General features: G+C 33.0%; 1 protein-coding gene across 2 annotated transcripts; it reads right to left on the reverse strand.

The window, feature by feature from the left end:
* Window positions 1-3987: 3987 nt before the first annotated feature.
* On the reverse strand, window positions 3988-12078 carry LOC114408686 (uroporphyrinogen-III synthase, chloroplastic-like). Of its 2 annotated transcripts, XM_028371817.1 has the most exons (9): window positions 11732-12071; window positions 10766-10853; window positions 9670-9736; window positions 8498-8616; window positions 6944-7036; window positions 6772-6827; window positions 6318-6403; window positions 5812-5943; window positions 3988-4325 (listed from the first exon to the last, which is right to left on the reverse strand). In XM_028371817.1, the coding sequence occupies exons 1-9, from the start codon at window positions 11936-11938 to the stop codon at window positions 4271-4273; spliced, it is 903 nt and encodes a 300-aa protein (XP_028227618.1). In that variant the 5' UTR covers window positions 11939-12071; the 3' UTR covers window positions 3988-4270. The 2 variants fall into 2 exon arrangements, with proteins under 2 accessions (XP_028227618.1, XP_028227619.1); XM_028371818.1 differs by lacking the exons at window positions 3988-4325; window positions 5812-5943 and adding an exon at window positions 5960-6201 and having other exon boundaries at window positions 11732-12078.
* Window positions 12079-12533: the final 455 nt, after the last annotated feature.

The raw sequence follows: 12533 nt of genomic DNA on the forward strand, positions 1-12533 counted from the left end.
TTTAACTACAATCTTAAATTGGGCCAACCTCAATTCTAAGGAATGCCGTTAAAGATGGCCTCGTGACACTCTACTGTAACCCAACGTGTCTCTCTCAATATATATATATATATATATATAGTAAAAGATGATACTCTAGTGGTTTGTCATCCACAAATAAAGTGAATCATTTTACTTTTCGCGTTATCAGTGTGGCGACTTGTTTGATGAAGAAATGGAGTTGGATTGTCGTGCATTCAAGTGCAATGTCCTGATCACTCTTATCCACGGTTGTCATGTCACCTCCTCTCAGCTTTTGTGTTATTATTATTAATTATTGTAGTCTTAAGTTGTACGCCTTTTCCGTTTTATAACCAAATCATATGTCTCTGTGTAGCTCTTTGTTTAGCCAAATAGCACATGCACACATCCACGTAGCCATCATCCTCACTTAATCACATGGTGGGGATTAGCAATAGAAATGTATTTGATGGATGGTCCAAGACACCAAGAAATCCATAAAATTTGCTTTTGCCTTGCTTCCCAATTAGATAAAAAACCAAAAGGGTGGAGAGGGGTCCAAGCTGTAGTACCGGTTGTACAAGTCAAATTCATGGGTTTCTGGAGTCTTACTTTAGATTTTTATTACAGGCTGATAAGGAAAATAGAAATGCTGGAAATTTTCTGCAACAACTGATAAAAGGTGAAAAAAGCAGCTATTCCTAGAAACCACATCTTTTTCCATTCTTACTTTTTATTTTTATTTTTTTACTTTGTGGCTGCAATAAGCTTTGTCTTGTCCCCTGACAAAATAAATTAAAAAAGAAATCTCCATCACTATTATTGGGGTAACTTTTTGGTGATTAGGCAAGCATATAGAAGACTAGCAAGCAAGGAGAATAGATTTTTGTTTTGGTTTCTAAGTATTGGTAATGGGTAGTGAATGGACACTCATGGTTTTCTCAACACACAAAATTGGTCATCAAAATTGTCTTCAATGGTCTTGTAAAGACATGACATGGCTTCAATGTAGTTGAATGGAGATCACTACTGAAGCTAACGCAAGAGATAGAGACAGGTTACCTTTCATTTGCAACAGAAGCAAAAAGAAATGTTGGATAGGGGTCGAGAAAAAGTAAAACCCAAAATAGTGGACCTTCCATGAGTTCTGATATAAAAAACAACTCAACAAACCCCATAACCCGGAAGTTGCATCCACCATAGATCTATAATAATGGTGTTGAATGTGTAATAGCCAAAATGGTTGAGGTAAATACTGTTAATGAGACATGGCCACAGATTAAACGGGAACCGAACTTGGTAGCTTCTGCTGATGGCCACTAATGCGCATGGCTTTACCTTGAATTTTGCTGGCTCTGCTTTCGGGAAAGGACAAAATAAAACGATAACAAAAGTTTGACATCATTTAAGAAAAGAAAAAGAAAAAAAAAATACTGTTTTGATAGCATTGTGATTAACTGATTATAATCTATCCCTCCCCACTCTAGTGTCTGTCTGGGGAATTTAAAATGGTCAAAATCCATCATTAAGCACAATTATACTTATTACTTTTGTACACTGCCAACTATTTTACTTTCAGCCTAGCAATACAAATTTGAAGTCTAATCGAGTGTGAAATTGATAGAAATTTTGTTTGTAATTACATTGAAAGAATTTGATATTAAAAGGGCAATAGCAATAAAATTAAACAAGATTAAATGTAGAAGATAACTTCAGAATTTAAATATGTTGAGACCTAATATGTCTAACTACCCTTGATGTAAATATTAATGTTTTTCTCTATTTTTTCAATTTTCACTCACATCTACTAACATACTCAACCTTGACTTCTTCACGATGAAGAGCCTAATTTATCTATTTTCTCTCCCAAATTTATTTGCAAAGATAGAATACTAAATTGCATGAGGTATGAAGATGTATATAGAGTTAAAACAAAGTTACTGTATCTCTAACAATGAATTGTTTAGATGCTCTTTCTCAATTTTTTAGAAATTACCATTTCTCAATGTATAATCTCTAAAACAAATGCATGAATGACTAGACCATACAATAAAAATGAAGAGCAAAAAAGAAATAATAGAAACATAAATTGCATTAATAGATAATAAAAGAAGTTACATTACAAGGGTATTGACGATTAATCTCCCAACAGAAGAGGTTTAGTTTCTCATAGTCATGAAAGACTTTACACTTCAAGAACTAATATGGATGAAAGAATGGATTGGATGACTAGAGATGCTCAAACTTTAGATATCTTCAATACTTGGTGTATCTTTCTCTTGTGATTTCTATTTCTTTTATAAGCACTAAGGTAGCTTATTTTTCATGCTGACTTTATTTCACACTAAGTGTGTCTTTGGACTTCTTCGTGAATTTTTTTTTGCGTTGAGCCTGAGTTTGCCTGCTAAGCGAGGGTGTGTGCTAAACCGGACTTGTGCATTAAGCCAGCTATTCCTTCCTCAACTTTTTCTTCAAGTTTCTGTATCAATTTTTCTTCAAAGTATTTAAAATTTTCTTCTTTTGACTTTTGCTGATAAAAAATTACAATGATATTAATTTTTTCATTATTTAATTAAAAACAACAATAAAATGAAGAAATTATAATCATTTTTAACTAAAATTGACTATCAATTTATCTCAAATTTTGTAATTATCAATTTTTTTTTGCCAAACATTCATCTACATCTGTCCTATGGGCTATGGTGGTGGGCAGTTGAAACCAAGTCCATTCCACGACTTCCGTATTCTTTTTGGTTTTCAACTTTCAAGCCTTTCCGCTCCATCATTAAACACTTTTAGAGCCATCAAACTGAAACTCAAATGCATGCCAAAATTATACTAAATCTCAATTGAATTCGATCTGATGACACCCCAGCTGATTTCAGAAACGAGACCGAGAAAATCATGTTTGATTTTTATTTTTAATCAGCAACGATCTGATGACACAAATAATTGTGTATTACGTAGGATTTTCAAATGTAACATTGTAAATGAATGAAAATTTAAAGAAACATTGACATACAAGATTAAAATGAAATAAAACACATTATCCAATGATTTGTTTTTATTGAATTATTTAATTCATTAAAATCTTATAGTATGCCATTATGCTTCCCTTAGAGGATCAAGACAATAACATTATAATATACATAAAAAAAATGCCTAAATACCTTGTAAATCCCTGCAAATATGCAATTTATTTTTTAGTCCTATAAAATAATATTTTTTATTCGTGTAAATTTTCTATTTTAATTCTTGTTAGTCTATGTAATATACTCTTTTTTCCTTATAATGTGAAAAATTTTCTGCTAGATCCTATCATTTTTTCACAACTAATTCAAAATAAACAATTTATTTCAGAGATTACAACAAAAAAATATTATAAAGACAAACAAAATAACAAAGACCAAAACAATTTTTTTCTTTCACAGGGACTAAAAAGAAACACATCTACATAAACTAACAAGGTATTTAAACCTATAAAACAATAAAAAAAATCATGGCAAGCCGATTATTTCCATTGATAATTAAATCAGACTCATCAAAACCATTAGTTTAACCCATTGAAAAAATTAAGACTTCATTGGAACAAAAGATTATTTCAGAACAAAAATATACACCACACCAAAATAGAGGGCCAACTAAAAAAACGCTAAAGCCTTAACAAAAATATTAGCAGGACCCGGAACGAAAAATGAGAAAGATCCGAGTCTCCCCCACTCAGTCACTTTCTTGAATGCAAGTCGTCTTTGGATGAAAGGATATAAATGCTCTCATTAGCTTTCCTTGACTCTAAACTTCCACAAAACATGAAAATCCTAATCCTAATTTAATGCAAATAAATAAACCTTCTTAAAATCAAGGATATCCATAATGTTTAGGGGCAAAATGAGTGCTCAATGTAGCGATAGAAGAAAATTCGGCATTGCTGTTTACATGGAAACTATTTACCACTATCTCATGATAGCCTCTCTTTATAGTCATTAATTAAAAAAATAATGGTTAGAATTTGTGATTAAAAACAAGTGCATGTATAACAAACTTTGAAATTAATTACAAAAATATTTATATTTTAATCAATGACGATAAGTGCACTTTATTTCCTAATATACACTACACTCTCCTTACTTTATTGAAGCTAAATGTATCTTTAAAAATACTACTACTGAACAGAGAGTATATCCATCCACGATGCCAAATCATTATATTAATCTTGCAGCATGAGAGAAACAGTTGAAAACATCTCCAGGTTGCTACGAAGAGCTGAGACCTACCTCAATAATTCATCATAGGAACCTAATGCTTCAAGAATGCTTTCTACCCAGCTGTCAGGAAGAAGATCGCCAAAAAAACGAAATATTATTAACAGGATTTCAGACCAGTTAACTGAGTAATAACTAAATTATTCATCAATCAATTTAAGTCTATGAAATTACAAAAATGTCATTAGTCCTAAAAATTATCAAATAAACAGTCAGTTTAATCCAGGTTACTAAACAATTATCATTTTAGTTCCTGAAATTACAAAAAATTTAAAGATTAAATGATAATTTCAAAAATTAAAATGATATTTTTATAATTTTAGAGACTAAACAATTTATCCTAATTTTAGGATTTAATTTAGTATATTCCTCTCGTCTATCATAGAAATAGAGTCTCCTTATATATTAGACCAACTTAGCATGATGGCATCCCATAGACCAGAAGGTGAAAAGAAGGTAAATTACCAAAAGGAACTTATGAAAATTCATTTACTATAGAGGAAAAATAAAAAAATCATGTTTTCACACAGAATCACTACAATTTTTTTAATAATAACGAATAGCGAAATTTTGCTTGTTTGTCATTGTCTATATTTTAGTCAGTGATTTTGTAATTTCCCCAAAAAGATTTCCAAAGGTTCTTCTATGTTGAGTCTAAAATATTCAATCGCAACAACATAATAGGCTAATAGCATACAAGGAAACATGACACAGAATAAACATCAAGTACGGTCAAATATAGGCAACAAGTAATAGAAAGGAAATTATTATTTTTTGGGGATTGGGAAAGGGGTATTAAAAACTGAAAAGTATTTTAAAAGGGGGGAAGTGAACAAAATAGTTCCTAAGCTTAGTATAGCCACCATGAACTTTTTGGATGATAAGAGGTCATTAATACTTGCAAATAGACCCTTCTGTCTAACAATGTGGAAGTCGTCCATCATGCAATTAGCACATTTTCATTAACACGCATAATAGTCAGTAAAAAAAATCCATTTTTTCCATTTAATTTAATTTATATTACAGAAAAATAAGTATACAACAATTAAAGAAAATTAATTTAAATTAATAGGTAAAAAAAGCTTCTTTCAATTTTTTTTTAAAAAATATGTCGACAAATGAGAGACTATCATGTGTAATTAATAATAAACACTTGTCATGTGATGAATAGTATACATGTAACTAATGAACGGAAAGATTTATATGCAGGTTTTGGAAAGTTTGAGAATCACTTCTGATTCGTGAAGAATCTCAAGTTTTAGTTACTTCAAAATGGCATAAAGTTTATAGCATTTTCTTCTTTTTTTAAATGAATGAAATATATGAATTTAGATTAAAGATAAATTATTAAAACTAGAGTCATTCTTAAGTGGTATGAGCCTACTATATTCCAAAATCAGAAGAGCTTGTAAAACCTCCATGTGACCAGACAGTGAACACTACTAAGCAGTAAGCATGTAAACAAACTACTGAATACTACGATACTATTCAGAGAAATATCACAGCAAAGATCCCAAAAAAGAATTTCTAAAAAGTGAATTTTGATTACCCTTCGATGCCTGGTTGTGCTGGATAGTACACATTTGTGAAACCTAAACTTCTTGTCATTGTAGCAGTTGTCTCACCAATGCATGCAACAGAATTGTTCCACTCAGAATCTGAAAGAAGATTCTTCCAGGCACTGTTGCAGCAGGTTATCTGAACTAGATAAATTATCTCAAGGGGGAAAAACTGAGTAAATACTAAATGAAGTACAACCTCCTAAGAAAATGTCCTACCTATTTCTACAGCACAAATAAGAAGATAAAGAAAGCTTTCCATGATTCATACAATACCAGGAGCCATTATGACGCTTGATTAACAAAGGGACAAAAACAGCATCCCAGGATAATGAGTATGAAACAGTCATTGGACGCATCGAGTTTAACACATGAATCCCCTTTACATAGAATTGACATATTGAATCCAAACATGATCAACTCTCTGAAGGTTTTAAATGGATATGAAATTATAGAAAATTTAAAAGGGAAAAAAATGAAGCAAAAAGAAACTCACCGAATAGAAGATGGTGAAGCTACTGTAACAACAGGGGCAGCAAGTGCTATCTTTAGAACCGTATGGTCAACATGTTGAACTGGCACCTGACAAATAAGTTTGAATTAGGGGAAGCAGTGAATCTGTCAGAGGTAGAGACCACAAATAGCCCACTCTAGTCTAGAAATTGTTCTAAATGCAAGAAATGGTTGGTTTTGATCAAAGCTAAGTAAAACCATTTGTAATGTAAAATTTTCAGAAATGACAATAAAATATAAGCCATTGTACTGATAGTTTATAGACCATGAAATACATTCTTGCAGGAAAATTCATTTCCCAAAAGACCATGAAATATATTACTGGGAATTTACCATTAATAAATATTGTACTTAAATAGTTTAACCCAATTAATCATATGAAACAAGAAAAGAATACGCGGTAATTGTAAGGAAGAAGTACAGCTAAAACATTGTACCGTTGTATATGTATTCATCCTAGTAACCTCAAATCCACGGTTTGAAAGTCCTTCCTCTGGTTATATAAATATCACAGAAAATTAGCATATCATTGCCTTACACATTTATTAATTCAAGTATTGAACTTCAACATAGTGACTTTTTAAGAAAGCAACAAGATATCTCATGTACCAATCTCATTGCTAGCCTTTGCAGAAGCAGGATAGAGAACGGTGCATTTATTTCCAATCTTAGGAAGCTCAGTAGCCAAAACCTTTCCTGTTGCTGAAAATTATCAAATCCATAATAAGTTTCATTTTCTAAAGTTGAAGCTTTAAATTACAGTTTAGCAAAAGCAAGTGCAGTTACACCACTGATTCACAAAAGTGATGAAACAATCAGCGTAAAGCAAAGTCCTGTTCTCCCCTAGTAGATGTGTTTCTTGGAACTACTAGGGTTAAATTACTCAGTCCATATAGTTGACACTACATTAAGCATTAGTCTCTAGACAAGAGAAAAAAAAACACGTAAGTTTTAGTCCCTACATCTGCATTTCTGTTGAAGATTGGTCCTTGTCATTACATCTTTGCTAATGTGTTGTTGGAGATCCCTCATCAACTAGTGATATAGCCAAAATAGGAAATACAAGTGAGGCGCAAACCTCACCTTTCAAGCTGGTTTTGTGAAGTTGAGTTAGGTCCATAACCCACTTTTTAATAGGTGTCAAGGTGTGGTTGACGTGGCAATGACATGGCTGCAAATTAATCATTTGGTCCTTAAAGGGATACTACTTTTAAGAATTAGTTCCCATATGAAATAAAGTGCAAGTCCTTATACAGAATGCTCTCTGCCATTACATTGTTCCTTAACTCCATCAATATGAGACTCTCATCATCAAAACTACAGTCATGCACTCATTGCATGCCTATACTAACTCTATATATCTACTTTGAAGGTTGAATGCAGTGGATAATACTAAAGATAAATTGGTTTGCCTGGATTAGAAGGAAATTCTTGAGGTTCTGGCATGGTCTTCAGGTGTGTGTATGCTATTGCATGACCCAAGGAAGGAGTTGTAATTGAATGAACTGGGGTGTTTGTTGATAGGGAAGGTATAGGAAAGTATATCTTGGAACTAGGATCTACAAAGGTGCTAATCATAATTCTTGGAAAAGGAGGCATTTGGTGTTAATGTTGATGCTCCCAATCTATATTGAACAATTATTAGCAATGCTTCTTGACAGAGTTAAGGAAGAATGAAATGATAGAAACCATTTGGTATAAATCAATGTAATATAGAAACTAAAACTTGCGGGTTTTTCTTTCATATAGGGATTAATTCCTAAAGTAATATAACCTATATGGACCAAATAACTAATTTTCATTCCCATCATTGCCACATGTCAGTCACTTCAGCCACACATTGACGATGTTAACAAAGATGCAACAGTAGAGGTCAATCTTCAACAGAAGAGCAGGTGTAGAGAGACTAAAACTTTTGTTTTTTTTTTTAATCCAAGGATTTAATACTCAACGTAGCATCAACTATACAAACTAAATGAATATATTAACCAACTATTAATGGTATGGCATATTCTCCTTGAATAGCCCAAAAGATTCAGGGCATTACTTTACAGTTCATATTTCTTTAGTCAATCATCCATCAAGGTAAAGAAGTGAAACTAGGGATCATTCAAAGCAGTACCCATTTAAATTCAGCCTACAGCTAATTACACAGATGGATACCTTTTGATGGCACAAAGGCAATATCAATTGATCGGTTTGAAGACTGCAAAGCTTCCTTGAAAATGCTTGCAGTACCAGCCCCAACAACACCTATTTTGACATGAGGCATCCCAGAAGATCTAGGGACAACAATCAAGACAAGATAATCATATAAAGTGCTGACCAAAATCATATAAAATTGCACAAACAAAAAATGTATTCTAAAGAACAGAACACAAATGCTTAGTTATTTAAGTCATTCTTTGTATCATTGCATCTGACCAACTATAAAATGTAGAAACAAAATTAGACCAAAACAATAAACAACTATCTATGAATAATTTACATATGCATCTTGGACAACTCATGCACAATCTAGATAGTAGATTGCAGACAATAGGATAACAACAACAACAACAACAACAACAACAACAACGCCTTATCCCACTAGGTGGGGTCGGCTACATGGATCAACTTCCGCCATAATGTTCTATCAAGTACCATACTTCTATCCAAATCATTAAGTTCGAGATCCTTTTTGATAACCTCTCTTATAGTCTTTTTGGGTCTTCCTCTGCCTCGAATTGTTTGTCTTCTCTCCATCTGGTCTACTCTCCTCACTACAGAGTCTACCGGTCTTCTCTCTACATGCCCAAACCACCTAAGTCTATTTTCCACCATCTTCTCTACAATAGGCGCTACTCCAACCCTCTCTCTAATAGCTTCGTTTCTAATAGATTGCAGACAATAGGATAACACGTTCCATAATAAAAGATATTTCAAGTACTCTTCCCATATAACAACCAGAATTGAAGGGGAGTAAAATGGTAAAAAAGTTTAATTAGAGAAAAAAGGGCAAAGACATCAAGTCACTGAAGAAAATAAATGATGAAAATTTAGCAGAAACATTAACGATGCTTTAAAAACTTTAGTAAACCCTCACCATGTATATTGTGATTTTGTTACTAGTCAGCAACTAATAGGTACATATTTGGCTTGCACTCCACAATGACCCAAAATTTATCTTGGGAGGACAAAACAATATTCTGATAAATTTTAAAAATCACTTGGTGTACTAAAGGTTACCTCTGTCTAAATGTTTTACTTCAATTCAAAATAAATAATTTATCTAAAATATATTCTATTCAAGAGCAATTTTGCACAAATTAACCAAACAAGCCCTAATTCCTTACCTCCATGCCTCTAGAAAGACAGAACCTGCCTCTGGAGACGTTATCACAACCCAATCAAATGCATTGTCTGCATGTATCATGGATGACGAGAAGAAATGAATCAACAAATAATTATGAGGCACTCACATTCATGACATTGACAACATGGCAGATCTTTTCATGTGCATCAGAAAAGATGCCAAAGATATAACATGCAAAATTGCAAACGATTTTTAAGTTGAGGAAATCATCCTACATTCATAAATATCAAAGAATCACAGCTCTACATTAGGCCAAATTCAACCCATTCCATTTATATACAAATTTCATATAAGTTCGGCCAGATAAAACCAATCTTACATTGAATAATGAGAATGTGATCTGCAACTCTAGAAGGCCAGCTATTCATAAATATAGGAGCTAGAAAATAATAGGAAAAAAATTCTTTTACGAAAAAGAAGTTCAATCAAACATTTCTAAACTGAGTCTGAGACAATGAAGGCATATTGCAGGCATTTGAAGCTATAAACCCTCATTTTCAAGGAGGTTATTGGTAATGGGAAGTAGCTCTCAATCACCAATATTGTACCATCAATTTTACATTAGAAATGTCACCACTGCAATGCATGCATACAACAAGGACACAGGATACGAAAAATTATAAAAAATTATAGGACAAAGACAAGGCTATGTTGCAATATATAAAATTAACATAATAACACAAATATTAGATAAAGAGAAAGAATGTTTTAAAAGTGAGCATGAGTCATTAAAGACATAATAAAATGCTATAACTTACCTAATTATTGTGAGATTATCATTTGTATTGATATAAGAGCTAAGAAAAAAAGGAAGAAATTGTAAAAATGCAGCTAAAAGTATTCAAAGTATCCAACATGTGCACAGCACAAAGATGACTATTATCATGAGGTGTCTGTGCTTCCTTGCTCACCACAGCATCTTTCTTCCTATTAACCATGCATAAATTTTATTCTAAAATTTGGCCCAACAACTGAACAAATTCATATATAATTTATCATTACTGGATAAAAATAGCATAGTTCAAACCTCACAAAACATTCAAATATTCATGGCATGAGTTTTTCCTAAAACTTACCACCTAATACAGAAGGAAGCCTGCCTAAATCAGGTCCTTGAATGTGCTCAATGAGAGGAAGCTCCAAACAATTGATTTCATGTTTAGCCTGCACTCAACATTGGAATTACCTAAATAGCTTCAGTGTATATGATTAGTCAAACCTGATGTCAACTACAAACCTTGAGGATCCTTTTCATTATTTTTTTTACACGGACTGGGTGCCAAACCTAGCTGATAATCTAAGAGCATGTTTGGTTCTAATTATTTTTTAGTAAACTTTTTTGAAGCTTTCACATTAAAATTTTGATTATAAGATGTTTTAAACATAAAACAAACTAATCCTGACTGCGGAATATAAACCTCGTCCTTTGTGTTTATAGGGGGGAAATTAGTTCAATTTCAATGTGAAGTTCCCAATGCTAGAAGATGGAAAAATAAAGAAAATAAATACAGTATGTGTAACATCAATTTGGATTATGCAACGATTTAATGAGAACAAAATGCAGCAATCCTGATGGAACTTTATATAATGGAGTTAGAATAGAAACATATAATATGAATTTATCACCGTTTCAGATAGACATTCAGGGACAAAGGTAAACATTGGAAGCACAAGGTAATGAAAAAATAAAGACGAACATTTTGTTACTACTATTTTTTTTTTAATGGATGGTGGAAGCAACGAACTCACTGAAATAGTGATAAGAAAATAAGAGCATGTTGAAGCTGTTATATGCCATCACTTATTCGGGAAAGAAAGACCGTGAAGAGAAACAGTAAGTGCTCATCAGCAAACTGCAGCTCCTAGACCGTTTAAGAAGGCTTATATAGGATGAAGGAAATGCAAAAGAAGGAGAACGAGACTCAGAAAAAACGGCACGACTAATTGGAGTTCGAGTGTCGAAGGTTAAGCACATTGCAATGCGGTTCTAGGAAAAGAAATAGTAGGTGCGAAATGTGAAGTGAGTGAATAGAAGCGCGTACCAGAGCGGCGATAAGCTTGGCGTTCTTGCCGCGCTCTCTGGTGACGACGACTTTGGGAGCGAAATTCGAAGCGGAAGAGGAAGTAGAAGAGGAAGCGGCGTCGGTGGCGGAAGATGCGGCGGTTCGGGGAGGAGCGAGAAAGATTCGGCGGCGAGGTGGGAGAGGAGAAGGTGCACAGGAGAGAGGGGAGAGAGAAAAATGGGGCATTATTGGAACGTGTTGAACAAAGGAAGTGGCTCTAGGTTATTTTATTCATGAATTACACCCCTGGTTAAATTAGGATTAATTTGGTGTAGCAATGATGATGATTAACGGTGGGGATTTGCGTCCAAATCTTCTAACCCGACCCTAGCCTGCTCTGTGCCCTACCTCCCAGCAACACTACCATAGATAGTACCACGCTTCTTTCGGATTCAAATAAATTGTAGCAGATATTAATAAATTTATCATTTATAGTTTTCAGTATTTGCATAATATAAAAATCTCACTTCATGATTTGTACCCCTTGTTTCTCAACTTGGTCCCACTTTGTGCCAAGTTTGGTCCCTATTTTTGCCTATAAAAATCTTTTAAATTATCATTACATATATTATAAATTGGAATTATTAGAATAACCCTAGAGCAATAATTTTTTCTTTTTAGTTGCTACAATAAAATAGGAAAGAGATAAAGATATTTTTTTTTTAAGTTAACATATAAATTAGTCAAAGTAGCTTGGAAGACTTACCAAACATATTTTTTTATGTGACACCAATCTAAATGTTTAACAAAATATTTTATCATATTAACATATAAGTTAATC

Source organism: Glycine soja, chromosome 4 (assembly GCF_004193775.1).
Source record: "Glycine soja cultivar W05 chromosome 4, ASM419377v2, whole genome shotgun sequence".
In the NCBI taxonomy this organism is placed as follows: Eukaryota; Viridiplantae; Streptophyta; class Magnoliopsida; order Fabales; family Fabaceae; genus Glycine; species Glycine soja.